The sequence below is a fragment of the Thunnus maccoyii genome, chromosome 11 (genome assembly GCF_910596095.1).
Source record: "Thunnus maccoyii chromosome 11, fThuMac1.1, whole genome shotgun sequence".
Lineage (NCBI taxonomy): Eukaryota > Metazoa > Chordata > Actinopteri > Scombriformes > Scombridae > Thunnus > Thunnus maccoyii.
In genome coordinates, this window is record NC_056543.1 from 3,390,588 (window position 1) to 3,416,198 (window position 25,611).

Consider the following 25,611-nt stretch of genomic DNA (forward strand, 5'->3'; position numbering starts at 1 on the left):
GTATTTGTATGACCTCATTTTCCATTGAGTCATTCATGACTAAGAGGACATTGAGGTATTGCTTTCTAGTAAGGCATCCTTTATGAAGGGTTTATAATTACTAATTGATGGTTTTAGTCAGAGCTGCAACTAATGATTATTTTCTTTATCGATTAATCTGTCGATTACTTTCTCAATTAGCTATTTAGTCGCTTGGTCTATAAAATGTCCCAAAGTTCAAGTTGACGTCCTCAAATGTCTTATTTTGTCCCAACAAACAGACACAAAGATATTCAGTTAACTATCAAAGAAGACTAAAGAAACCAGAAAATATTCATATTTAAGAAGCTGGAACCAGAACATTTTAGTATTTTTTCTTGGCAAATGACCCAAGACAATTATCAAAATAGTTAGCGATTAATTTTCTGTCCATTGACTAATCGATTAATTAGCTAATCGTTGCAGCTGTAGTTTTAGTTAATAAATTCTTTACTAATTCTTTATAGATCAGGTCAAAGCCATTAATAAGTGCAAGTTTTGTGTTGCTAGGTTTTTAAAAGTCGCCTATGGTACCATTTTCTGATAAGGCACCACTGTAATGGCTTTATTAATCATTAATAACTCATGTTCTAATGCTTTATTTATTAGAGATACCAATTAATGGAGTACCAACATTTAAAAGGGAATTACTGCCAAATAGAAAACCTGCCAAAGAGATTTTTCACAGCCTGGTTAGTCTTAATGGCTTCTACCTGATCTATAAATCATTAGAAAACAATTTATTAACCATTAATAAAGCGATGAGTTACTTCTTGGCTGCCCAATAACAAAGCGGAACTAACATTTGTAATCAGAATGTGCACGTGCATGCAAAACCCTCTCCTGTAAATAGCCATAACAAGAATATGATGCAGTATATATGTATGTAAACACACTCTCATGGTGTTGAAGCCCTAAATGTACGTGCAGCAGTTCCAGAACAACAGCAAAGCATCGACATCAGGGTCAGGGTCATTGTAGCCCTCCAGGTAACAAACCAACATTACCTCTGTTACAGGATGATATCAAAAACATGCTTTAGTTAGACTTGAAGTTGTTGCTGGTGCAAACATTCCCAAACCTCGTATCTGTCTAGCGTTATGAGTGCAGGATTTCCTCGGCAACTCCTTGAGGGTATGGAGAAACAGCAGCAGGAGTGTAGCACACATGTACAAGTTATCTCTCTGAAGAAAACACATCAAGAAGAGAAAAATGTCAACCTCTCTTCAAAAACACGTTTAGGCCAGAGTCATAGTACAGCAGCCAGTCATGCAACAAGTTAATATATTCCACAGTAAATATGTCAGATGTGCAACTTTCCAACAAGAAACATCCAGCTGTGTTGTAAATAATTCCTGTGCATCAGCTGTCACTTATACTTCAGAGATGTATGAGAACGTCTTAGTAGACAAACGTGATGAGCAGCAGAGGCTCTGCAGCCTGCTCACTGAGGTCCGCAGAGTCATCACGAGTGTCAGAGGTTGGCGGAGTGAGGGGCAAAGCCAGGAGGGGGAAATGCTGTGAGAAGGTGGGAGCTGATGGTCCCACCACACTGTACGCCTTCAGGGAAGAAAGCCCGTTCAGCACTGCTACATCCAGAAAGGTCATGTGGAGGGAGGAGGAGAAGTCAGAGGAGAGGGCCTCTAGCTCCGCTGAAACCCCTGCTGCGGGGGAGATTGTGATTTCCTGGTTGGGGTAGGGCGCCTCTGGGGCTGCACTGTGGATCCTGAGGGTCTGCAGACCTAGCAGAGACAGGTACTGACTGTCCACTGGTTTTATTCCACAAAAAGACAACCGCAAATGGCCAATTGTGCTGCTGTTCAGCAGCTCCTCGAGGACCCAGAGCTCCTTCACCCAGACGGTGAGTTGTCCAGGCTCTCTGAGCCCAGCAGGGGGCAGAGCGGAGCGCAAAACGGTGCGGCATCTGCACAGCGAGTTGGCCAGAGCCTCGTCACAGTCCCGGACAGGAGCAGAGCAGCTGCAGTTCCGCAGGTTGAAGCCCGGGGCGCCGCTGTCGAACAGCAGCGTGGTGTTGACCGGCAGAGAAGTTTCAGGTGTGGGGGCAGAGCTTGTTGTCTGGGTGATGGGGGTCAGGATGAACAGAAACCACAGTGACCATGGCAACAAGGCAGAGGAGACTGTGTTTGGAAACATCTCCATAGAGATCAAACAGACTACATCTTCACCAAGTGGAGATACCGGAGTGTAGAGAGATGGACGAGGCTGTAAACAGACAGGAGCAAAGTTGGCATGTGAATATATTGATAAATGCTGTATAAACAGACAGACAGACACAACAGCACTGAGAACTCTCCCTCAAAAAGCAAAGCTCAGCAGCATCAGACATTTGCTCACCCATCTATGACTCACTGTGGCTCCTGACTTCACTAAAAGCACATGACACACAATGAAACTCTTTCTCGCTTTGTGCCCTACAGTAACCTGCTTCTGCTTTGCGTCTGTATTTTTTACAACATGTGCAAGCCAGCTTACGACCAACAGCCAGCTGAATTCGGCTCTTTATTTCCAGTCCAGCCCTGGCTCTCTCTCTCTCTCTCTCTCTCTCTCTCTCACACACACACACACACACATAATTGAGCCACTTATTTCTTGCTCTCCAATTTTACTGGGGAGAGGTTCTTCCAGGCCTCAGGCTACTGCGGATGGTGTACGGCTGCTTATAAAAAGTTCCTGCGCCATGCTGTGCTGTGGTGAAAAAGGCAGTGGCCAGTCACATTAAATGTTCAGGAGTAATAACACACTGGCTTCTTTATTTCCCCATTTAGGAACGGTGGAAAAGTGGACTGAATAAGCAGTCTCGACTTCCAGACTTTGACTGTCTTTGAAAGGAAGGAAGACTTTCCAGTTTTAAAAGTTGGACGGTCTAGGAAAGTCTAGTTGATTGTCGAAAAGCAGGTCTGAGAAATTTGGTGCCAAAGACGTCGCTTTTATATTTTAGGTGATTTTATTTGTAGTGAATTTTAACTGAGGTCTTAAGGACACGTTTGAGGACACGTTTAACTAAAGTAGAGTGGAAAGCTAACTCTAATACAAAGCCTCTCCACTCATTACTTGAGATTAATGTTTTTTACACACAGTCTGTGACAAATAAATTAAACGACAAAAAACAAATTAAAAAATAACCTACATGAACCCCTGAGTGCAATTTTGTATTTTGATTTTGTGAATTACTAAATAATCCTTTCCACCCTGCTGTGTTACATTTCATCAACAAAAACTATGATGAAAAAAATATTCATTGATCTTTATTTCCATGAAGGAAACGAGACTAAAACTAAATAAAAACTAGACTTTGAAAGCAAAAACAGATGATGTAATGGATTACGATTTCTATCCACATATACAACATAAAAAATGGAATAAACATTTAAAATACTTACTCTGAAAATAGGATTAACAATTTCTAAAGCCATTCACTCTCAAAAATGTAAGGAAAGTGAAATGGTCACCCTGCTGAATGCTACATTTCCTTTGAAGCTTGTGTAATTAATTATAATTAATATTTTCTATATTAACCATGTCTGATCTGTCAGTGTGTAATGTGTTGGTTGTGGCTCATAGTGATGAACCTACAGAGAATTATCAGTGACGCTGCAGCTCCTCTCGGCTTTACGGAGCTTTATATTGAGTTTCAGCTCATTGTTTATCTGTCAGCTGCAACTTTACTGTTCTGCTTCACTCTCAGCGTCTCATAGTGTCGTTTTTGGCCGCAGCAGGCAGCTGTTTTCAGAGACAAAGCTCTAAAAAGCCACTGTACACTACCTGCTCAGCACCAAACACCAAACAGACACAGTTAGCTGTAGACTAGCTGGTAAATGGCTGCATTTATATTTTATCCAAAGTGCTTTACAGTGTCATTCTGCTGCTCACTCACCCATTCACACACACACTCACACAGCGATGGCGGCAAGCTACCATGCAAGGTGCTGGCGCAACCATCAGGAGCAATAATAATAATAATACTAATAAAAATAACTTTTATTTATATAGCACCTTGCAAAGTGCTTCACAAATAATACAAAATAATATCAGTGACTCTGGGGGGGGGTTCAGTATCTTGCTCAAGGACACTTTGATGTACGGACAGGAGGAGTCTGGGATTGAACCGCCGACCTTCTGATTAGTGGAAATGCTCCACTATGATGAACATAGTGGAGCATTTAGCAGCTAAAGAGCCAGATATTTCCCTCAGGAGTCGGTAGAGAGTAAAAACAGAGTTAAAAGAGAGTGAATATCGGACTTACATTCACCAGGTGGACAGAAACACGACTCTAAATGAATGATAACGTTGCTCCGTAACTGCTGGATGTGGAAATGAGCAACTGTTTGCTAACAAGTTCAACACATCAACGCAAAAGTTTATGATATGTCAAGTATGTGTTTGCTGCCTCCAAGTGGCCAAAAAAGTGTTATTAAAGTGTTTAAAGTGACCTTTTGTTAGAGTTAATAATAACTACTACTGCACGGTGTGGCTCATTAAGTAACAGACTGGCCTTTTTGAAAAAAAACAATTAGACTAAGTATACAGTGACGTCATGTTTGGGGTGTGATATAGAAATATGTAATGTACCATGAGAAAGTGTGTGGGTTTTGGCTCATTGGCCTCAACAGCTTTTCAATTGGCTTTTTCCTGACTCATGAGAGGGGCAGCGCGGTGGTGCAGTGGTTAGCATGGTTGTCTCACAGCGAGAGGGTTCGAAACCACCGGCCAGCTTTGGCCTTTCTGTGTGCATGTTCTGCATGTGTGCCTACGTGGGTTCTCTCTGGGTGCTCCGGCTTCCTCCCACAGACCAAAAACATGCAGGTTAGATTAACTGGTGACTAAACTGCCTGTAGGCGTAAGTGTGAGTGTACTATGTGCTATGTGTTCGCCCTGTATTTGACTGGCGACCTGACCAGGGTCCGTCTCTCTCCCAATGTCTCCTCTAGAAGATAAGTGATACAAAGAAAACAGATGAATCATGTGAAACTGGACTGCAGACATGCAAACTGGATATACAGTACTGTGCAGAAGTTTTAGGCACTTTTAGGATCTTTTCCAACATGTATTCTGCAGCATGATGACACCAAACATACAGCCAGAGTCATAAAGAACTATTTATAAAAATAATTATTAGGTTATCTATTCTGTTCGAGATGCTTCTGCACTTTGTGTCTCCGGGAAAACACCTCCCCTTTCTCTACAGCCTGTTCACTGGTCACATGGGACGTTATTTATAGAAATGTTTCCTGACTTTATTCCAGATTTCATTGTAAGATCTTTTCCCAGAATGTAAAAAAAACAAAAGAACATGATGTTGAACTGGATGATGAACAAAATGATCTTAAGCCACTGAACTTAAAGTCCAGGCAACGTTTTTATAGCTTATAGTATAGCTGCTGTAAATGGTATGTGACTGAGAGTTTGGAGATATTTTTGGACGGTGGCAGAGACTGTTAAAGTAATCAGGAGCTACGGTGATGCATGCAGGTCGTTGAATAAGATTTAACATTAAAACTGTCTTGTCTGTCTTTGGAAAAAAAAGGCTGCCAATGAATATTTTTCATCAGAGTTTTCATTGACGAGCTGAACACTGTTTACCATTTAACAACACTGGCAAAAATGTACACAGACTTATGTTTACTGTGCTGGATTACACAACATAAGTAAGTATCAAATTGATTTTCAGATCATACAGATGTTAATGCCTGGGAAAAAATACATATTGCAAATTGTGGGTCCTTTAAGCCAAGTAATGGAAGCGAGTTTGAATATTTCACTGATATAGCTTCGATAAAGAGCTGGAACAAGCTGATTCTGATACATACCGGATATGATACTGACAGACAGAGTGGGATCAGATTAAGAGGAATTTCAAATAGGATGATTTCTTAAAACTAGGTCACCCATGTAGCAATGTGCAGTTATTTTCGAAATCAGTGGCCTCTGACTAGAAAAAACTGAAAAAAAAAAAGGCTGTAGGTTCCCCTGTTGCTCTAAGTGTGGAAATCCTACAACAACCACAATGCATTGCACTAGATCCTGTCCAAGGCCACTGTTGGTCTTTACAGAAGGCAGGTGCCTGGTTTGCAGAGACAAGTTAGCACTGAGCAGCATTATATATTTATTTACTGAGGCTTATGTTCATTTACAAAACGCTTGTCCTCATTGAGTCTGTTTATATTGAACTGATGTGCAAGGATCATAAAAACTAACAGCATGCTAGAGTTAGTTATACAGGTCACTGCAAACCCACCAAGAGTTGCACACAGAATGCTGCCAGAGCACATCGGTGGACAGTCACAAAAACCTCAGAGTCTGCAGGCTCCAGCTCGGTTTGGGAAACAATAGAAGAAGAACAAAACTACAACCAAACACTGCTTCTTTTATCACTGTGGACGACGAGGAACCAGGATTGTGCTCAAGCTGAACGCAGCTGCTTAAGTTACAAGTAACACAGTCACTGTTCTTTATTTTTTTGGCAAAGTCAGATATAATATTTTGTGAGAAGACACATTCAGGTTTACCAAAGCACTGAGAAGTTTGCTGCAGTGCAGAGTTTTCACTTGTGTCTCCGTTCTTTCTGACAGTCACCATCATCATCTATGATGACGCAGTGCGTCATAGCTCCTGTGGTCGCTCCCTCCTCCAGACTCTGTCATGTCTGATTCCACAGCTCGACATTCAGCCTCGTAACAGTAGCGCCACATTTCTGATTGCCACATCATATCGTCGAAACTAGTTTTCTTACAAATATTCTGATATTTTAGTGTCTGCTTTTTCGAGAAAACAACATGGCGGACGGATTGTTTTGGCCCCAGAGTTCAGAGACTCAACTTTGACAGTCCTTGAAAGCACCACCACAAAAAATGAGGAAAAGTAGTTTGTAGTGCAAACCAGATCTTGAAAAACGCAACTTTATCAGCTGGATGATGTTGAAGAAAATCACTCAAGTCCTTGTTCAAAGTTTGCTGCGGTGGAAGTGGTTTAATAGCATTCTGGATATGCGGTGAGCTTACTGACCCAGAGCTGGTCTGATACAGTAGACTGACCCGGAGTAGAAGGGATGGGAACACTTTATACCGTAAGATCAAACAATTGGTAACCAAAAGGTAGGGAGGTTGGGCATTTGCATACAGGATCAAGGCAGCATAGTAAGGGAGGGGGGAGACTCTCAGGTAGGTGAAATCAGCAGGTGTCAAAGGCAGGAAAGGCACACAGTTGGCATCTTGTTGATCAAGGAGTTGTTCCCAGACATCACTTGATCATCAAATCTCTACCCAAATGTGTATTTTCTTCTTCAATGAAGAAGGATATTTAAATACGGAGGACAGAGAAAAGTTTAATGTCATATACAGTAAGTTCTCACACATTAGAACCATAAGAAACATAAAAATTGGTACTTCAGAGGAAACAAAGGGGGGGAAAGTGGATGTTGAGGGGTTAAACTACAATTTGGCATCAATGTCCCATTTCTGGTATCATGACTGTGCTGCTATAAATAAATGTGACTTCACTGTGGTTGGTTTACAGTAGCAGCTGCCCTCCATACACACAGCCAGTCCTCTCCATCCTGCACCGTCTTACCTCACTGCTAATATTAGTCATCGTCTTTCCAGCTGTTCCCAGCGTCTGGCTCTCCCACACATTATATCAGCCGCTTTCTCTCTCTTTCCATTTGTCTGTCTTCCTCTCTCTACCACTCCTTTTCTCTCTCCTCTTTTTTCTCACTTTCTGCCTTTCCTTTCCTCCATCTCCATCGCTGTAATCCCTGCAACAAGCTCCAGCTGCAGGGCCGGATGCTGGGAGGGAGGGAGGGCTGAACAAAGACAGAAACTGGCCACTGAAAACACATTCCCCAATCATTAAGTGACAATATGAGTTACAGTAACCTGCTTCTGCTTTGCATTTTTGTACAGTAAATGTCAGAGAAATGTAAACTTTCTTCACGTCTGTTCAGTAAAAATGATCTAAATTATGTCTTTGCATTAAAGCCTTTCTGACTCTGGTCCTGTGTGTTTGTGGAGAGGAAGATGTGACAGAAGAAGAGTTATATGGGGTGAAAGTGTTTGTATGTTGTGTGATGTGGCCGCTGCTCCACTCGGCTCCAGCTTGTTGAAGGAGAGGCTCAACGCATTCCTCTGACATCATGCTCCACCGCAGGCACCCACCCTAATCCTCCCTTCCTCTCTCTCCACCTCTCTTTCTCAGTTACAGTCCCTCTCTTCTGACATGTCATCCATCTCTTTTCAATGTCTCTCGCTCCTCTCACTCTCTCTCAGCAGCTCCACTTGAGTTGAAAATGAAGGGGTATCATTTTAAAAATGCCAAAATATGCATTAAACAGGTTTTCCTATATCCCTGAAGTATTATGACACATTTAGTGATGAAATTACTTCCACATCAGCAACCACTTTGTCAGTGAATGTGCCACTTTGGAATAAAATTCTTACAACACTGCACAAACTTAATGGAAAACTGGTGTTGGTGCATTGTGTTCTGGTGAATCAGTGAGTTAGTGGGTTGTGTTCATTTGACACTTGAATGGTCACAAATTATTTGGTTTCCTCCTGTTTCCCATGTAAACTGTCTGTAAAACATCTAACGATGCAATGACGCAGAATCAAGATCCTGCACAGCGGTGGAAGAAGTATTCAGATCCTTTACTGAAGTAAAAGTACTAATACAGCATTGTAGAAATACTCCATTACAAGTAAAAGTCCTACATGAAAGATCCTACTACAGTAAAAGTACATAAGTATTACGAGCTTGATGTAGTTAAAGTATTGCAGTAAAAGTACATAAGTATTATGAGCTTGATGTAGTTAAAGTATTGCAGTAAAAGTACATAAGTATTATGAGCTTGATGTAGTTAAAGTATTGCAGTAAAAGTACATAAGTATTATGAGCTTGATGTAGTTAAAGTATTGCAGTAAAAGTAGTGGTTTGGTCCCTCTGACTGATATATTATTATATATGACATCATTAGATTATTAATAGTGAAGCATCAGTGTTAGAGCAGCATGTTACTGTTGTAGCTGCTGGAGGTGGAGCTAGTTTACACTACTTTATATACAGTTAGCTAGTTTAGTCCAGTGGTTCCCAACCTAGGGGTCGGGCCCCTCCAAAGGGTCAGCAGATAAATCTGAGGGGTGGTGAGATGATTAATGGGAGAGGAAAGAAGAAAAAACAAAGTTCTGATACACAAATCTGTTTTCAGTTTTTGGACTTTTTCTCTAATCTTTGATTTTTGCTGAAATATTGGATCATTTGAACATTTATTGAAATGAAAGCATGTGAGAAGTTTAGAGGGAAAAATCACTATTTGGTGGAGCTGTTAACAACTCATAGACATGTGAAATGTGACCCCGACTACACACTGCTTTTTGTAAGACGTCCATTATCCATTGTGTCAAATCTTCATCTGAAAAGTAACTAAAGCTGTCAAATAAATGTAGTGGAGTAGAAAGTACAATATTTCCCTCTGAAATGTAGAAAGTAGCATCACATGGAAATACTCAAGTTAAGTACAAATACCTCAAAACTGTACTTAAGCACAGTACTTGAATAAATGTACTTAGTTACTTTTCACCACTGATGCTGCACAAGCACACAATAGGATTGTTGTTGTGTTATTGTTAGTCCACCTCTCAATACTTCCTCATCCTGTCTGTGGTGCTCAACCCCCCAGTCCATAGTTTCCTCATGAAGATATAAATCATTAAAGGAAAAAAACATTTGGCAAAAACACTTTTGCTTTTCTTTGTGAGCGTTCCATGAAAAGATTGATAGAGAGCCGAAGTAAAACTGGAACGTCCAGGTTCTGTTCCAGAAAATCTCGTTCAAAATCCTCCATAAATGAGTCCAGGAGTAGCGGCCAGTTCAGACACAACGGCGAACACTGTACAAGTTTTTAGAGGGCAGAGGTTACAAGTAGAGAGCTGAAAAAAGACTTTGAAGAAAGCGTTGGGGAGTTTTACGGATATGGATGAAACCAACATTAGGATAATGTAAGTACCCATCGCCGCCACGCTTGTAGTTTTTTCTGTGTTCACAAAGTAACTGCTGTTTAACTTGCTGTTAAAATCACAAAGGTTTCAACTTCAACCAGCAGCAGCTGCTGTAGTGGAGCCAAGTTGTCTTCATATCTGAATATGGCAAGTAAACTCTGGGAATGAGCTTCATATTTCAGAATGACAGATGAAAGAAACAGTGAATGAGAGATTTCACTGAAGCTAGTGGAACAGAGGTTAGACAGGAAGTGACGTCATGACTTTGGCTCTCGATATCACTCTGAGGGGTGTACTACGAAGCAAGTTTAACATACCTAGGCTTTCTTTGTGTGAGCTGACTCGACAAATCCTAAACTCGAGATCAGAGATAATTGGTATCACGATGGTGGATATGAACTTTCTTTGTTAACTGAGGCTTTCTGCTTCAGGCTCCGTGCGCGTCCCCATAAAAGGGGTGTTTGGCGCGTCATTTGACTCTTTTTCCGCACAAAATGGACCTATGGTGTGCCGCTTACTTCAGTCAGGAGGAACAGATCATTATAATGGAGAGCTATGAATAATATAAATACATTATCACAGTGAAAAGCAACGCTGTCGCTGCAAACAAGGCAAGAGAGGAATTGCTGATGTAAATTCATTAATTAAAAAACAAATTCATTAATTTATTAATCACGTAATTAGTTTATATACTTATTTTACCACTCAATGTGCTCTCTGTGCCTCCCACATCCAGAGCTCTTAAACTTTAAACTCGATGCAGCAGATTTAAACATTATACTCAAGAAGTGCATTCAGGTCTGACTCTGTCCCATAATGAAGGATCAGTGGAAATCACTTTAGATTCTGGCCAAATCAAAGTGAAATTAATATTATAGATTGAATATTATCTGTGATAAATACCAATAGATTAATCTTTTTTTTGTTCAAAGTATTTCTTCATGAGTTTTTTTTGTTTGTTTTTTTGTTTATTTTTTATTTGAAATACATATTTGATATATTGTAACAAAATCCCATCCCACAAGTAACCCGAACCTCTTGCACCATTATAAATTACGACATATCAAATCAATGGTAAGTCTGATAAAAGATGAACCAATTTTCTAATTGGTGCTCTAATAGCTGCAGTACCAGCAGTGTTAAACAGACTTTGCAGCAAATCAGATAGTTAGTGAAGGTAGTTAGTTATTGCTGATTTAAACTGAAACTCGGAACATAACCTGCTCCAGACCAGGTTAAGTTTGCAGTATAAGTTACCATGGTGATGTAGCCAGGTTAAAAGAGAGCCACCTTCCTGACATTGAAAACTCTGGCTTTATGCTCAACGTACCTCGCTAAACCACTAATCTCGCTTCGTAGTGCACCCTTCAGGTGTATCTGCTAGAGCCAGCAGGCGATTAGCTTAGCTTAGCATAAAGACTCTGTCCATAGTTCAAAATATGCCTTCCAGCTTCTAACATATGACCATGTTGTGTCTCATCTGTGTAACATGTACACAAACAGAAATGTGAAAACAACAACGTGCGGTTTCAGGAGGAGGTAATGTGCTGTAGCTATTGCTTGACAAATAACAGTTTATCTTCCGCTCAGTGCTTCTGTGCAGGTAAATGTAAGTTAAATATTCACTCTCTTTTAGCTCTGTTTTTGCTCTCCACCAACTCCTGAGGGAAATATCTGGCTCTTTAGCTGCTAAATGCTCCACTATGTTCACCAGCTAGTCTACAGCTAACTGTGTCTGAGTTGGTACTGAGCAGGTAGTGTACAGCGGCTTTTTAAAGCTTTTTCTCTGAAAACAGCTGCCTGCTGCGGCCCAAAATGACGCTATGAGAGCCCTGAGAGTGAACCAAAACAGTAAAGTTTCAGTTGAACAGATAAACAATGAGCTGAAACTCACTATAAAGCTCTGTAAAGCCGAGAGGAGCTGCAGAGTCACTGATGATTCTCTGTAGGTTCATCACTATGAGTCACAACCAACCTCAGACACTTTTATTATGAAAAATATTGATTATAGCCTCTTTAAGTCTGCCAGTAAACATGTAGGATGTGTCAATACTGTACAAAGGAATACCTCATGTAATTGACTGTTTCCATCATAATGGCGTCTACTCCATCATGTTTACTCACGTAGCCTGTGTATGTGTCTATAACCTTATCTCAGGCTTTCACTAAACATGCGTACACAGTGGCAGCTGCTGAGGACTTCCCCTCTTCATGCATTTTTCTTGCATTAGTCCTGCAGGCGGTTTATTTTTATTGACTGTTGTACAATAGAATCAAGTTAACAGGCTGTAAAACAAAACTCCAGAGTCTCATAACAGCCTCATCTCCAGACCTCTCTTGTTAGTTTGGTCAGACAGAAGAAGAGCAACACTTGATTTTCCAAACAGTTTCTCCTGGGTGTGAGACACAGTGCAGCAGCAGTACTTAAGCAGGAGTTTGACAGCCTGCATGTGTCTTTCTGGGTCACAACACCGCGCAAACAAGTACTGCAGCGTCACAAATAATGAGCAGTTGTACCACAATAAGATTAGATTACTTCAGATTAGATGACTTTAGTTAAACTGTATTAAAATACATTTATTGGAGGTATAGATATAAAATATGTACAGATGTATGGATGAGAGGTCCCAGTTGTGAACATAATTCAGGTTCATGGAGATTTAGTAAACTGATCAACTGTTTTATGATCAAAAACTACAAAACAAATGAGTTGAAATGGTTTTTGGTTAATTTAGTTAATTAGATTAGTATTTTTTTTTTCAGTTTACTTTCTTTTAGTATTTTTAAATCTAATTCTTTAATCTATGTAGTTTAAACTAAATTCAGATTAGATTAGTTAAGATAATTGTTTTTGTTTAAATTCTCTGGTTCCAGCTTCTTAAATGTGAATATTTTCTGGTTTCTTTAGTCTTCTATGACAGTAAACTGAATATCTTTGAGTTGTGATCGACATGATTCATCATTTACGGACATTTTATGGACCAAACCATTAATCAAAAAAATAATCAACTGAATGATAAATGAAAATAATCATTTGTTGCAGCTCTAATATTCATCACCTTCCATTATTTCATATTTTTTTCCATTTACAGTTCTATCCCTGTCTTCCAGCTTTGTTCAGAGGAGTAAATACAGTCGCAACTGGAGAAATATGTAAAACGTTTTTTTTTATGTGCAGCAGATAAATTATTCTTTATAGTTTTTGTTTTTTTGTTTTTAGAAAAGTGTTTGAGGGTTCTTGAAATACCTTGAAAAAAAGTGTTGCAATGTTTTTAAATAACCCTCTGGGTTTTTACAGATCACAAATGTACCTTCCAGAAAAAAAACAGCGTTAAGTGATAAAATATGTGATTTGGGGGAACTGACTTTTAGAGTTATACATAGATTTAAGCCACACACACAAAAAATCCTCCACAGACCAGTAGTTGGTCTGTGGAGGATGTGCTGTGTGGTTACAGGCAGTTGATTAACAGCACTGTTCATTTTCCTATCAGGCGACTCAGCCAGAATCTGTGGTTTGAGCTGGCAGATTACATCACAACCCAGCTGTCTCTCATTGTGAGCAAATATAACCAGAGGAGTCACTTCCCACGCCAAAAATGTTTGTGACTTTTCAATCAAAGTCAGTTTTTTGGGAGATTATAGCTAACAGCAGTATGAAATGCAAATATCATCATGTAGAGCAGCAGCACAGAGAGTGAGACATCAAGCAGCAGCACATACACACACACAGACACACAGACACACATGTTTTCTGTATGAGCAGCAGAAAAAACAGCCGACTGCATGACAGCACGTGTACTTACGTGGAGCGCTCAGTGCTGGTTAAGGTGGCATGCTGCTGCCGTCTGGCTCCAGGCTGAACTATCCAGCTTCTTCATGCGACGAGAGCAGCAGCTGCTTCCACATCTGTCTGCAGGTTGACTGGAAAATCTCATCTGTCTATCTGACAACGCAAAAGAGAGAGAGAGAGAGAGAGAGAGAGAGAGAGAGAGAGAGAGAGAGAGAGAGAGATCATTAGGAAAGTCTAAATGACAGAGAGAGGGGAAGAAGAAGGGAGATAGAAACAGTCTTACTTTCTGGAGTCTGGGTTGGTAAATTTCTCTTCAGATGCGACAGCGTGACAGACACAAACACTCCTGTCCATTTTCTCTCTGTGTCACTCTCTCTCTCCTTTCTTCTCATCTTTTTCTCCCACCCCCCCTCTCCCCGTTCCCTCACTCACTCCTCAGCCCCTCTCTCTCCTCCTCTTTTGGGAGCCGCCTTTCATTTTCCAAACGCAGAGATATTTTTCCCCCAGTAGAGAGGTATGCTGCCATCTTGTGGTGAAAAACGACAAAATATTATTCATTCACACCCGGTTGATACTTTCTTCAATGTTTGCTGTTAATATAATTACAAACCATATTTAAGTGGTGGAATGTAACATTAGCTCTGCATTTAAGTACAATTGTCAGGAACTTTTTTTTTTTTTTTTTCCATTTTATGCCACTTTAGACTTCACTGCAATTCAGAGGCAAATATTGTACTTTTCATTTTACTACATTTATCTGACAGCTGGAATCAGATTAAAATATGACACTTATTAAAACATATGATGATGTTTATAAAATACAAGATTAAAGATAAAACCAGTACTTCCAACCTTTTTGTCTTGTAAGCTCTATAGTATAGTTCTTGTAGTTGTGTCTCCTTGTCCATGTCTGTGGGTGGTTAATTGTTCCCTCTAAACTTCTCACATGGTTTTATTTAAATAAATGTTATTATTATTATTATTTCTATTTTATTATTATTTCACCAAAAACCAAAGATTAGAGAAAAAGTCAGAAACAAAACAAAAAAAGATTTATGATCAGAACTTTTTTTGAATGAGTATGAAAGTATTATCAGCTAAATTTACTTAAAGTATTAAAGTACTCATTTAGCAGAAAATCAGCCTCTGTGGATGATATATTATATATATTACATTCCTTATTTGTCATATTTGTGTACTTGCATAAAAACGAAATGTTGGTCCTCTCAGTCCAAATCAGTGCAAAAGAAAAATAGACAATGTGCCTAAAATAATATGTCAGAAAAAATAAATTAAAAGACACACTAAAAGAAGTAATAAAATGTATAAATAAGTAAACGAATAAGGTGATAAAACTGCATTTTCAAATGCACTTAAGATCTTTTAAATGTCCATCTTAATTGTCCGGTATAAGTGCATGTTTTTTTCATAATTCAATATTAAAGTGACCACTACTCAGGTGTGAGTGGGTGAGTGGGGGGAGTGGGTCTGTTTGCTGGAAGAACAATATGTTCATGGTTCTGACCTCCTGAGGTAAGAAGCTGTTTTAGAAGAAGTTTAGAGGAAAAAATCACTATTTGGTGGAGCTGTTAACAACTCATAGACATGTGAAATGTGACCCCGACTACACACTGCTTTTTGTAAGACGTCAAAAGCCAAAAAGGTTGGAAACCACTGGTTTCATCTTTAACAATGTGTTGTATTTTAAAAGCTTGTTATATTATCCATTGTGTCAAATCTTCATCTGAAAAGTAACTAAAGCTGTCAAATAAATGTAGTGGAGTAGAAAGTACAATATTTCCCTCTGAAATGTAGAAAGTAGCATCACATGGAAATACTCAAGTAAAGTACAAGTACTTGAGTAAATGTACTTAGTTACTTGCCACTACTGTTCAGGATGATACACAACGGTACACATTATGTAGATCACATCCTTATAGGAATGCCGGTTTTATTAGTCATAGAATACTTGGTTTTATTCATTTATTTTATGGTTTTATTGTGTGACCACGATCGGTTTGTTTTCATGTTTTATTGTCAGCCTGCACACCAAAGCATAATAGACTATGGCAATAAAGTACTGAATCTTGAGACTCACCACATCCACACATGCTCCTGACGGTACATTAGAGGTTATTTAAACAAGCAACAAAACTAATGCAATTGACCATAAAGAACATTTAATGGAGTGTGTTTCCCATCCGCGTTAGAACAGGGTGTGTTGTCTGTTTTGGCCCGGGTTTGGAGGTTTAGGGTAGAGTGTGAGCTAAGGTCATGTTGAAAAACAGGTTAATATTTGCACAGCAACAGCTGTTGTTGGTAGCAACTGAATCTGAATCAAAGTAAAAAAAAAAAACAACAACCCATAACCGCCAGATCCCAAACAGAGGCCAAGCAGAGCAAATGGAAAACTGGCTCGTTTTTGTGTTGGTTTTTTTTTCTTTTTTTGAGGGTTCGGGCAGTGAGATCACTTCCTGTTGGGTTCCCATACTAGCCAAAACAGACAACATGGCAGCCAGGGGCAGAGCTGCACCAAACACCCAGTGCTTCCAGAACCGTGATGCTGGGTGGAGACCAGCTGGCAGCTGGTGCATTATTTACTGAGATATTCTCATTTTATAAGGCCTGTAGTCGTATTGGACTTTCAAAGAGGGCAAGGTCCACTACTTTGGTCCAGTCTGAAATATCTCGACAACTACTGAATGGATTACCACAAAATTTGGTACAGACTATCACGTTTCCCAGACAATGAATCCTCGTGACTTTGGTGATCCTCTGACTTCTCCTCTGGCGCCACCAGCAGGTCAAAGTTTTCACATATGCTGTGATGCATCTTAAAGATCCCCTCCAGACATGTTTTGAGTTATATATAAAATACTCTACTTTGAATAATCATTTGTATCTGATATAGTTTTTCCACAAAAAAAAGAGTTAAATTATAATGTTAAAATCTTTTTGATGACATCTACTCCTTCGCCCTCATTAAAAAAATCCAGAATCTAGAAATATGCAAATATGTTTCCTGCTGGACACAAGATGTCCCCTACTTCACTGTTGAGTCCATTCTCAGTGTTTGTGCACTGCAGGCTTCAAGTTTCCACATCACACTTGTCTAAGCTGAATATTGGACCAGCTTTGGCTCCAAAGTATTTGTTATGACACAAATTATACTCGTAGGCCCTGAAAATCTGATTTTCAGTGATCTCAGAGAAACTTTCCACTTTCAGCAGATGAATGTGAAAACAGTCTTATAGTGTCAAACTCTGCACATACATCATCCTGCACAGTGAAGCTCAAACATCCAACTGCACAACTGAACAAGAGGAAAAACATTTTTGAGTGGAGGAGGACTTTAAAGATTAAAGAAGTATTCAGGCCTTTGACTCATTTTAAAAAACTGAGTCTATTTTAAACATCTCTGTGACATTTTACTCACCAAAAGTTGTTTAGATTTCTCTAAAACCATCTTTCCTTACAGCTCAGTTTCCCCTCTGTTCTTCAGCAGGCTATTTCAAAAGCTATTTACATAAAATCTGCATTGTTAATGAGCACCTACTCCATGTGGCCGCCACCTTCACCCTCAGCCAATCACGATACTACCTAATGAATGCAGCAGCATGTTTACCTCATGGATGTATAAAGAGAACTGGATACAGGAAGAGCACAGGGCTTTGAAGCCAGTTTGACATAGTGGCTAAAACGTGTAATTACAACGTCACATGATGCTGTTGGGCCCAAAAACACCCTTTCCTGTAGACTTACACTGTGAAAGAGACGTCTGTAAATCAGCAGATCTTTTTTTTTTTTGAGCATCACAACTCCCATGAAATGATTCATTTTGCTATCATAATTTGATCCATTTCACATTTCGAAAGTCTAGAAGAGCCACACGATTGAATCATTTTATCCCCATTCAAGTTAGCTGGGGGGCTAAACCAGAGGTTAGCCGTCTCACCCGGTGGAGGTCGCTACTGAGCACGCTCCATGGGTGCATTGGGCCCATAGAACATGTGCAGTATGTTTTTAGGAAGTAGCTTTTTTGGCTTCACGCACCACTAAGCAGCTCTGATGAATGGGGCCTTGCTTCTTATGCTGTATCCGGTTCTCTTTATACACCCATGGTTAACTTGCAATAATGTCTGCAGCTGAAGATGTAAGACAGTATATATTGTCTATGAAGCAGAGTCTGATCCTGAATCAAGGGGAAGAACCTGCTGTTGCACAGTTGAGACGTCCCAACGAAGTCTAACACTCTGTGTCATGGACTCATGGTTTGGGACTCTTTGTGTTCTTTGGGTTTTACTGTTACACTTACGTTGTGTAGTCCTTTGGGTCATTTGGTTTAGCTTGTTTATGTTATTTGACTTTGAAAGACTTTCTTACATGCTCGGTTAGATTGTGGTGTACCTAAGTTTATGTGTTCTGAGACAGTGATTTATGCTGGGTTGTGGTTTGAGTGTTGTGTGTCCTGGGTTTTGGTTTGCTGTGTGTTTCCCTTGTGTGTTCCTTCACTCCTCCTGTGTTCATGTGCTCCTCCTCTCACCTGCCCTTCATCAGCCTCGTCAGTCCTGCCCTGCTCTGTGTTTCCCTATCAGCCTATCCTGTTTGTCCTTCTGTTTTATCACCTCACTCCCCTCTCCTGAGCTTCTCTGCCCATCTCCCCACCTGCACCACATCTCCTGGTTAGCTCAGTTAGTTTTTAAATCCTAGTTTTCTGTTCAGTCTTTGTTGGATCCTTTGTTTTGTTCTGTACAGCCTGTTCAGTATGTTCAGTCTCGGTCAATCCTGTTCAGCTTGTTCTGCTTGGCTCTGCTGTCAGTTTTGCTTTTTGACCCCCCAGCTACTCTAAATAAAGAAGTTTTCTTCAGACCTGCTTCGCCTACCGTCTCTGCATTTGGGCTACTTTCGTGACAATCTGTGTACAAATAACACAACGTTACACTTTTCAAATTACATGCAGTGCATACACCAAAGTCCAATTTTGCACGCAGGCTGCATTTTCAATCTTTTTGCATGTCATTTAACACCATGCCGTTGGTTAGGTTTAGGCACAAAAACCACTTGGTTAGGGAAAGATCATGGTTTGGGTTAAAACAATGAAATGCAGTAACAATAACAACAAAACCCTGACGTAACGGTTAAAATCTCTGTTAAAATGCCCGTATGTGATGGTTAAAATGTGCTGTAAGTGTGCTCGAACAGTGCTCTCTGGCTGTACCAGCTCCATATCTAGCTATCCACCCAACCCACCTCCTCCTCCTCCTAATAAGACAAAGTCACCTTATAAAAAAGACAGAAAGTTGCAATATATGACGTCACTTCTCTGGGGAGGACTGGTGTATCACCCGCATGCAAAACTGAACTTTGGCGTATGCACTGCACGCAATTTGAAAATGTAAAGTCGTGTTATTTGTATGCAGACTGAAGAGACAGGGCTGCACATCAACAGGATGTTTCAGAACAGTAAGATCATCTCTAAGTTTCCTCACAAAGTTAAAGTCTTTTTTTTTTTTTTTTTAAATGTAGTCGGTTGTCTCTAGCTTAGCTTTAGCACAGATTTATTATATTCCTTTAGCTGAGTAACAGAAAGAAACCATGTTTTAAAACTTCATCCAAAGATTGAAGATGGAAAAAGTAAAAAATCCTGCAGCGTGCTGAGTCTTGTTATGACGATGTAAAATGTGCCGAACACTAACACAACCGCTCTGAAGCTTCCTGCAAACTTGATTTGACTTTCTGATGTGACGTATTAACGAGTGTCGCCTCAACACTGCTCAATCTTGAGCCAAGAATTTCAAAATTTCAAATAACTTAAAAAGACAGAGGAGATAGAATTGAATAATTTAACAGCCCAGGAGGCCCAGACATCGTCCTGATCCATCCCAAACATCAGTTTTCAGCTTTTTAACATCTACTTAATGGATTATCATCAAGACTGGAAACAGGGTTCTGTGCAGATGTGACAAAATCTGCCTACAAGCACCTATAAAGCTCAGTAACGTTATAATGTTGCATCATGTTTATTTAATCTGTACAAAACAAAGGTTGTAGCTTTTCATGGGAACCTATGCTGGACTGTTTCTTGGAGGAAGTAGGAGTCCTGTCTGCATATCCAGTGTTTGTTTTAAGCTTATAGCCTCATGCTAACTTATGGTTGCAGTACCTCTTTCTCTATGAGATTTCCCAACGACAAGTTTACTGTCAAAACTGCCAACGTGATACAAATGACACACTTTCTAATGGTTAATGTCATATCTAAAATAAGAGCCTGGTGCACCCCGCTTCATCAGACTCTGTCAAAATGAGATTTTCATGCACATATTTGTGTGTGTGTGTGTTTCCCACATTAGAACTGCTGCCAAACAGGTAATTCTTGCTAAAATGCCAAATATTCAAGTGCCATTTAAAAATATGAGTCTATTATGTTTTTGTTTTGTTTGTTTTTTTGCTGCAATTGAATAAAGGTTTAAAAATATTTTTATTTTACCTTACTTTAAATCATATTTTCAAGCCCTGATGGAAGATAGGGAAGATTTCTCACCAATATGTCTGTATCAGCACAAAGAAATAGACTTGTTTCATTTCTGTATAACCTGCTGGTGTTGAAACATCATATCACCACAGAGATTAAGAGAGAGATTAAGTCTGGATAAAGGTCATGGGATTCATTCAGAGCTTTTTATTACACCAGAGTTGCCAAGTTTTGACAACCAGCTGGAGTTTTGGAGTGTGTGGATTCAATGTTACCAATAATTTGACTGTATAAATTTGAATTGGGCTGTAAACTTAGAATCTGTCTGTCTGTCTGTGATAATTAATGATTATAAACAATTATTTACGTAACAGCTGCTGTTCCATGTGTGTAAATGCACACAGCACCTCTCTCACTTCGGGGACACACAAGTCATTTCTGCTGCTGAGTGAAATGCAGATGATAGATCTGTTATATACAGTATATATTTATCTGTAATATGTGTTTGTTTTTTGCTTTGTACTGTTTGTTGTTGTGCTGTTGTATGTTTTGATTATAATGGACTACGGATGCAAATTAGCTTCAAGCTAACTCCGGTGCAGTGCATCATTTATGCTTAATACTGCACACTGTCCTGTTCAATAAATCAATCATTTATTCATATTTATTCATATACATTGGCGATGAAAGTTGACAGCTGTTCGTTACTGCCAGCTTCTCTTTCTGCTGAACTGTGGTTGCTGATTACCAACACACATAAAACATAAACCATGAAAGTCCCACTCAAGCAAACTTCTTTGGAAGTCTTTCTGTGAAGACTTCACGCAGTCGTGCTTCTCAGAAGTCTTGAGGAGGAGAAATCACTTTAACCACAGTCTCACATTTGTTTTTGTGCGGTTTAAAAAAAACGCACGTCATTGTTGTGCAGACAGCGGAAGTGCATTGTGACACATTACGTACAATATGTACGTCACTGCCTTTGCTCAGTAAAACAGGAGATTTACAGTAAAAAGCTTTGAGGGTAATTTCACAGTTGTAGAAAACAGATGAGAACAACTGAGATGCAACCTTTTAAATATAAAAGCAACAATAAATGCATTCTCAGGCATCTGTGCTTATTTGACTCAGTGTTTTTTCTATTTTCTGTGGTCAGCTGTGACACTGTTTAGCTGAAACAAGCAGCCTTTACAACAACTACAACAGAAACAAGGAAGAGATTAAATAAAGCCATTTTTACTTTTACCTTTCTTGTTTGTTTAGATGTTGTTTGAGAACTGAAAGTTTATTCCACTTACTCAGAAATGAAATTGAAAGTGTTATGAGAGGAAACACGTCTGCACTGCGGTTGAATCAGGATGTAGGAACTCAATAGTGGTTTAAAACATGACTTCGTTCTTTCTTGACCTGCATATTTCACCCTGTTGTACTGATATAGACAGTAGAATATAACAATAGAAGTAAGATTTTAACTTTTAAATCATTTGATGAAAAAATATTAGACAGTTTATCTTAAAGTGCTTGTTGGTGCATTATTTTGTTGAGGTTCAAGTATTAAGTAAATGTGATGGATAAAAGATTTACACCGTAGTCACCTCAGATCACAGTGAAAGGGGATGTATCATGCACATTTCCAGGTCTGTATTTATTCATGTTTATGGGGCTCTACTGGAATATCTTTGCATGATTTCCAGTTAAAAGCTCCTTATTTATCTTCTACTGGCCCTTTATGCAGCCCCTCAGTTCAGCCTCTGTCTGAAACAGGCCGTTTTAGCTCCTGTCTCTTTAAGGCTCCCTTAACGGCTGACTTCTGGCCACCTGAGAAGCTGTTTCAATGACATAAAACAAACTATGATAGTGGGATTTCACTACCTTTTCTCATTCTTTACTCAGTATGTCAAATTCTGAAATATAATCACACATGTTTGAGCCAAAATCTGATCCAAAATATGAGAGAGTGGACAATGTGAACAACACATGGAAAAACCTTAACAACCAAGGCTATGGAACGGGCAGCTGCTTATGGGTATGCGCAACAAGCCAACATCAGCTCGTTGGCAAGGTTTTAAAAAATGTCGGCAAACTAAGCATTCAGAGCAGGAAGCCCTGGCTTTTGACTTGCAGGGAGCATTTCTACATATGTTCACCTCAAGTTCTGGACCTTTTGACCAAGTTTAGCATAGATTTCCGACATCATAACAGGATATGAATAACAAAAAGTTACAAAAAGCATATTATGGCCCCTTTAGTTGCAGGGGGAGCTACTGAACAGGAGCAAACAGATTTGGTGACAACAAAGTAATGTCTCAGAAAAGAATAGCATATTTCTTCACTTTAAATAATCTAAAACAAACAGTTGGGTTTAAATATTTAGTTGAAACTGAGTCTCTGTGACCTCATGAGAACAGACTGACTTTTGCAAGGAGATTAAACAGTTTGCACAGAAAGTAGCTGGTGTTGACTCTGAGGATAAACAGACGAGGCAGAGACTGTGACAGTATCTGAAACATGACGCATCAATACTGAAAAGTGGCAGTTAGCCCAAACATACAGATGTCCTGAGCTGTCAGATCTTTTTGTTTCACTTTTGTCTCAGTCGACAGTCGAGCTTGCTCCAAATTCAAATCTTTAATCAGATTCATCATACAGCACAGTTTATCCTCAGCTGCTGCCACATTTGTTGCAGATTAAAGATTAGCATGTTCTGCACCAGTTTGATTCAGTCAATGAAAACTATGACGAAAAATATTTTCACAACAAAAACAAAACTAAACCCTTTAAAACTACAACTATGATGAAATGTTTATCATCAATGAATACAATCTAAATGACAAATAAACTAATGATTGTGTTAATTTAAAGTTTATAAGCTGCTTATTAGCTGTTTGACATGTTGTCCTGCCGTTAATAAGCAGCATCTTACATTCAGTAACATTGTGTCTCCGTCAGAACAGATTTATGGATTAAAGTCATCCAACAACAATCCAGCAACCAAACAGCTGACAAACAAGGAAAACACGCAGGCAGCATGAACACATTCATCAACATTATCAAGTTAATGTTGACTTTCAGTCTTTCCTGTTGCCATCAGAAGAAATGAGTCAGTTCCAGGACTAATGTCAGCAGTCGACCATCTAAATCTTCCTCTAGATGTTCACTGAAAAAATATCACTATGTTATCCCATATTTGAGCCTCTTTAGATAATAATAAGAGCGTTAATAAGAAGCATTCAGTAAAGTTCTGCCTCTGTCAGTACTGTTATATGATGTTCTTGGAATTAACATGTTTATGGACTAAATTAATCTACAATCCACTGAGAATTAAACAAGAAGCAGCAACAAAACATCTGCAGAAACCGTGAAAACATGCAGGCAGCAGGACCACATTTATAAAAAGCTAAGCTAATGTAGCATTATCAAGCTAACGTTACCTTCAGTTGGCTCTATTTCCTGTTGGTATCAGAGGGAATGAATCAGTTCAAGGATTAATGTCGGCATCAACAAGTCAACACTGACCTTTTACAACAACCTCGTGTTAGACAAGAACAACCTGTAACCATGGTGACTGCAAAACAAAGATGGTGGCCTCAAAATGGTTAGAAGACAGGCAACAAATTAAAAATGCAGGACAAAAACCTTTTTTTTTTTTTTAGTAACTTTAGACTAAGACTAACATCAATCACATGACCAAAAAAGACTAAAACTAGATGGAAATCAGGTGCCAAAATGAACACTGTAGTGTGCGGTGCATCGTTCCCACACACATCAAAACAGCAATCCAATCCAATCACAGGGCAACATAAACTTCAACGTACCTCTTTGACAATGAGTCTGTTGACCTCCACCTTTTATTTTATGCGTTTCTGCTCTCTAAAATCAACCCGGATGACTTTCTCTACCTTCATCTCTGCCTGTGAGGAGCTTTCACATCTCCGAGGAGTCGAGCTGAAATTCCACAGGGTCAGTTAATTAGTCAAGTCAGGCATTGAATACCCGTCACCCTCCTCCCCCTCTCAGTTCTTCTCTTCCCAGCTCTCCCACTCACTTTCTTTCTTTCTTTCTTTTTTTTTTTACCCTGTTTTCCTTCCTTCCCCTTCTCCGTAACCACGGCAACTCCACCAGTTTGTTTCATTATTAAGCCAACATGAAAAGCAGTGAGTCACTGCTTTCTGTCTCATAGTTTGCTTTCCTGTCTGAAGAAGAAATTAAAAAAACTTGATCACATACATAAAAAACACTAAACATGAATATTTCCAATTTTATTTTATTGCTTTGCATGTCTGGTATTATGTGTTTCTGTTATACAGGGTGGAGCAGGTGAGTCTAAGTGCAGAAACACACACACACACACAGGGAGAGAGCCCGTCAGGAAGTGGCAGCTGGTTGGGGAGACACAGGATTGTGACAGTTTCTGTGTTGCATGTTTTCATTTGTTCATGACCATGTAGTATAACGTCCTGTAGATTTTTTTACTAACATAAGTATTGTTTTCTCTTTTTGTTATTGTGCTGCATACATGATCTCACTAACTTTGTGATTATAAATCTCATATTCCTTTTTAAAGGTGACTCTGTAACATCTGTCCAGATGAAAAATAGCCTCTTGGCTAACGCCAACACATCACACATCATCTTTTTCATGTCCATCCTAGAAGAGGATTCATCCTCTGTTGCTCTTCTTAAGGTTTCTTCCATTTTTTCACCCATCAAAGGGTTTTTTGGGGAGTTTATCCCTTATCCAGATGAAGGGTCTAAGGATAGAGGCCAGTCTTAAAAGATTAGTTTGATGCGTGAACCTCAGCAGTGCGTGTGTGTTGCTGAACTGCTGCGTCTCTCACGCTTGCAGCGTCCACACTGGAAGCGTGTCTGCTGCGGCGCTTCTGCCACAGACAGGGAACACGAGAAAGATAGGGCTGCCAGTGGCTGCAAGCGTGAGAGACGCAGCAGTTCAGCGACACACACGCACACGTACTGCTGAGGTTCACGCATCCAGTGTGTCCCAGGCGTAACTGGTGCTTTTACAGCAACGTTTATTAATATGCACAGTCCTTGTTAAAGGATAAGGCTGCAATTTTCTATATTTTTCTTATTGTCAATAAATCCCATGTGCAGATTCAAACCAACAACGAACTAATCTACTAACATGTATTGTGTGTGTATCAAAGCCTGATATCTTATCCCTCTGTGTTGTAGACCTCCGTTATTGTCCAACAGCTATTAAAAATATGTCAATGACCCACATGGTGTTCCTTCACCACAAAGATTACGGTCACCTTAGTTTGTTGTGCTACATATCACAACCCCCTGACTTTATACTAAAA

The 25,611-nt window shown here is 39.5% G+C and overlaps 1 protein-coding gene across 9 annotated transcripts; it reads right to left on the minus strand.

Moving 5' to 3' along the window:
• Positions 1-376: 376 nt before the first annotated feature.
• LOC121907181 (uncharacterized protein C21orf62 homolog) lies at positions 377-24,314 on the minus strand. 9 transcript variants are annotated; one of them, XM_042426595.1, is made up of 4 exons: positions 24,107-24,312; positions 23,723-23,856; positions 13,836-13,975; positions 377-2,241 (listed from the first exon to the last, which is right to left on the minus strand). In XM_042426595.1, exon 4 carries the CDS (start codon positions 2,176-2,178, stop codon positions 1,420-1,422), a length of 759 nt encoding a protein of 252 aa, XP_042282529.1. In that variant the 5' UTR covers positions 2,179-2,241; positions 13,836-13,975; positions 23,723-23,856; positions 24,107-24,312; the 3' UTR covers positions 377-1,419. The 9 variants fall into 9 exon arrangements, 7 of the variants coding, with proteins under 7 accessions (XP_042282529.1, XP_042282532.1, XP_042282530.1 ...); XM_042426598.1 differs by lacking the exon at positions 23,723-23,856 and having other exon boundaries at positions 13,836-13,971; positions 24,191-24,312; XM_042426596.1 differs by lacking the exon at positions 23,723-23,856.
• Positions 24,315-25,611: the final 1,297 nt, after the last annotated feature.

What these genes read in the sequence shown, in the direction of transcription:
- LOC121907181 (XM_042426593.1), bottom strand. Translation starts at nt 7,627, where the DNA reads ATGACTAATATTAGCAGTGAG. An exon ending in TGACTAATATTAGCAGTGAG is followed by an intron (nt 2,242 to 7,606) that starts GTAAGACGGTGC and finishes GTCTGTTTACAG; the next exon opens with CCTCGTCCATCTCTCTACAC.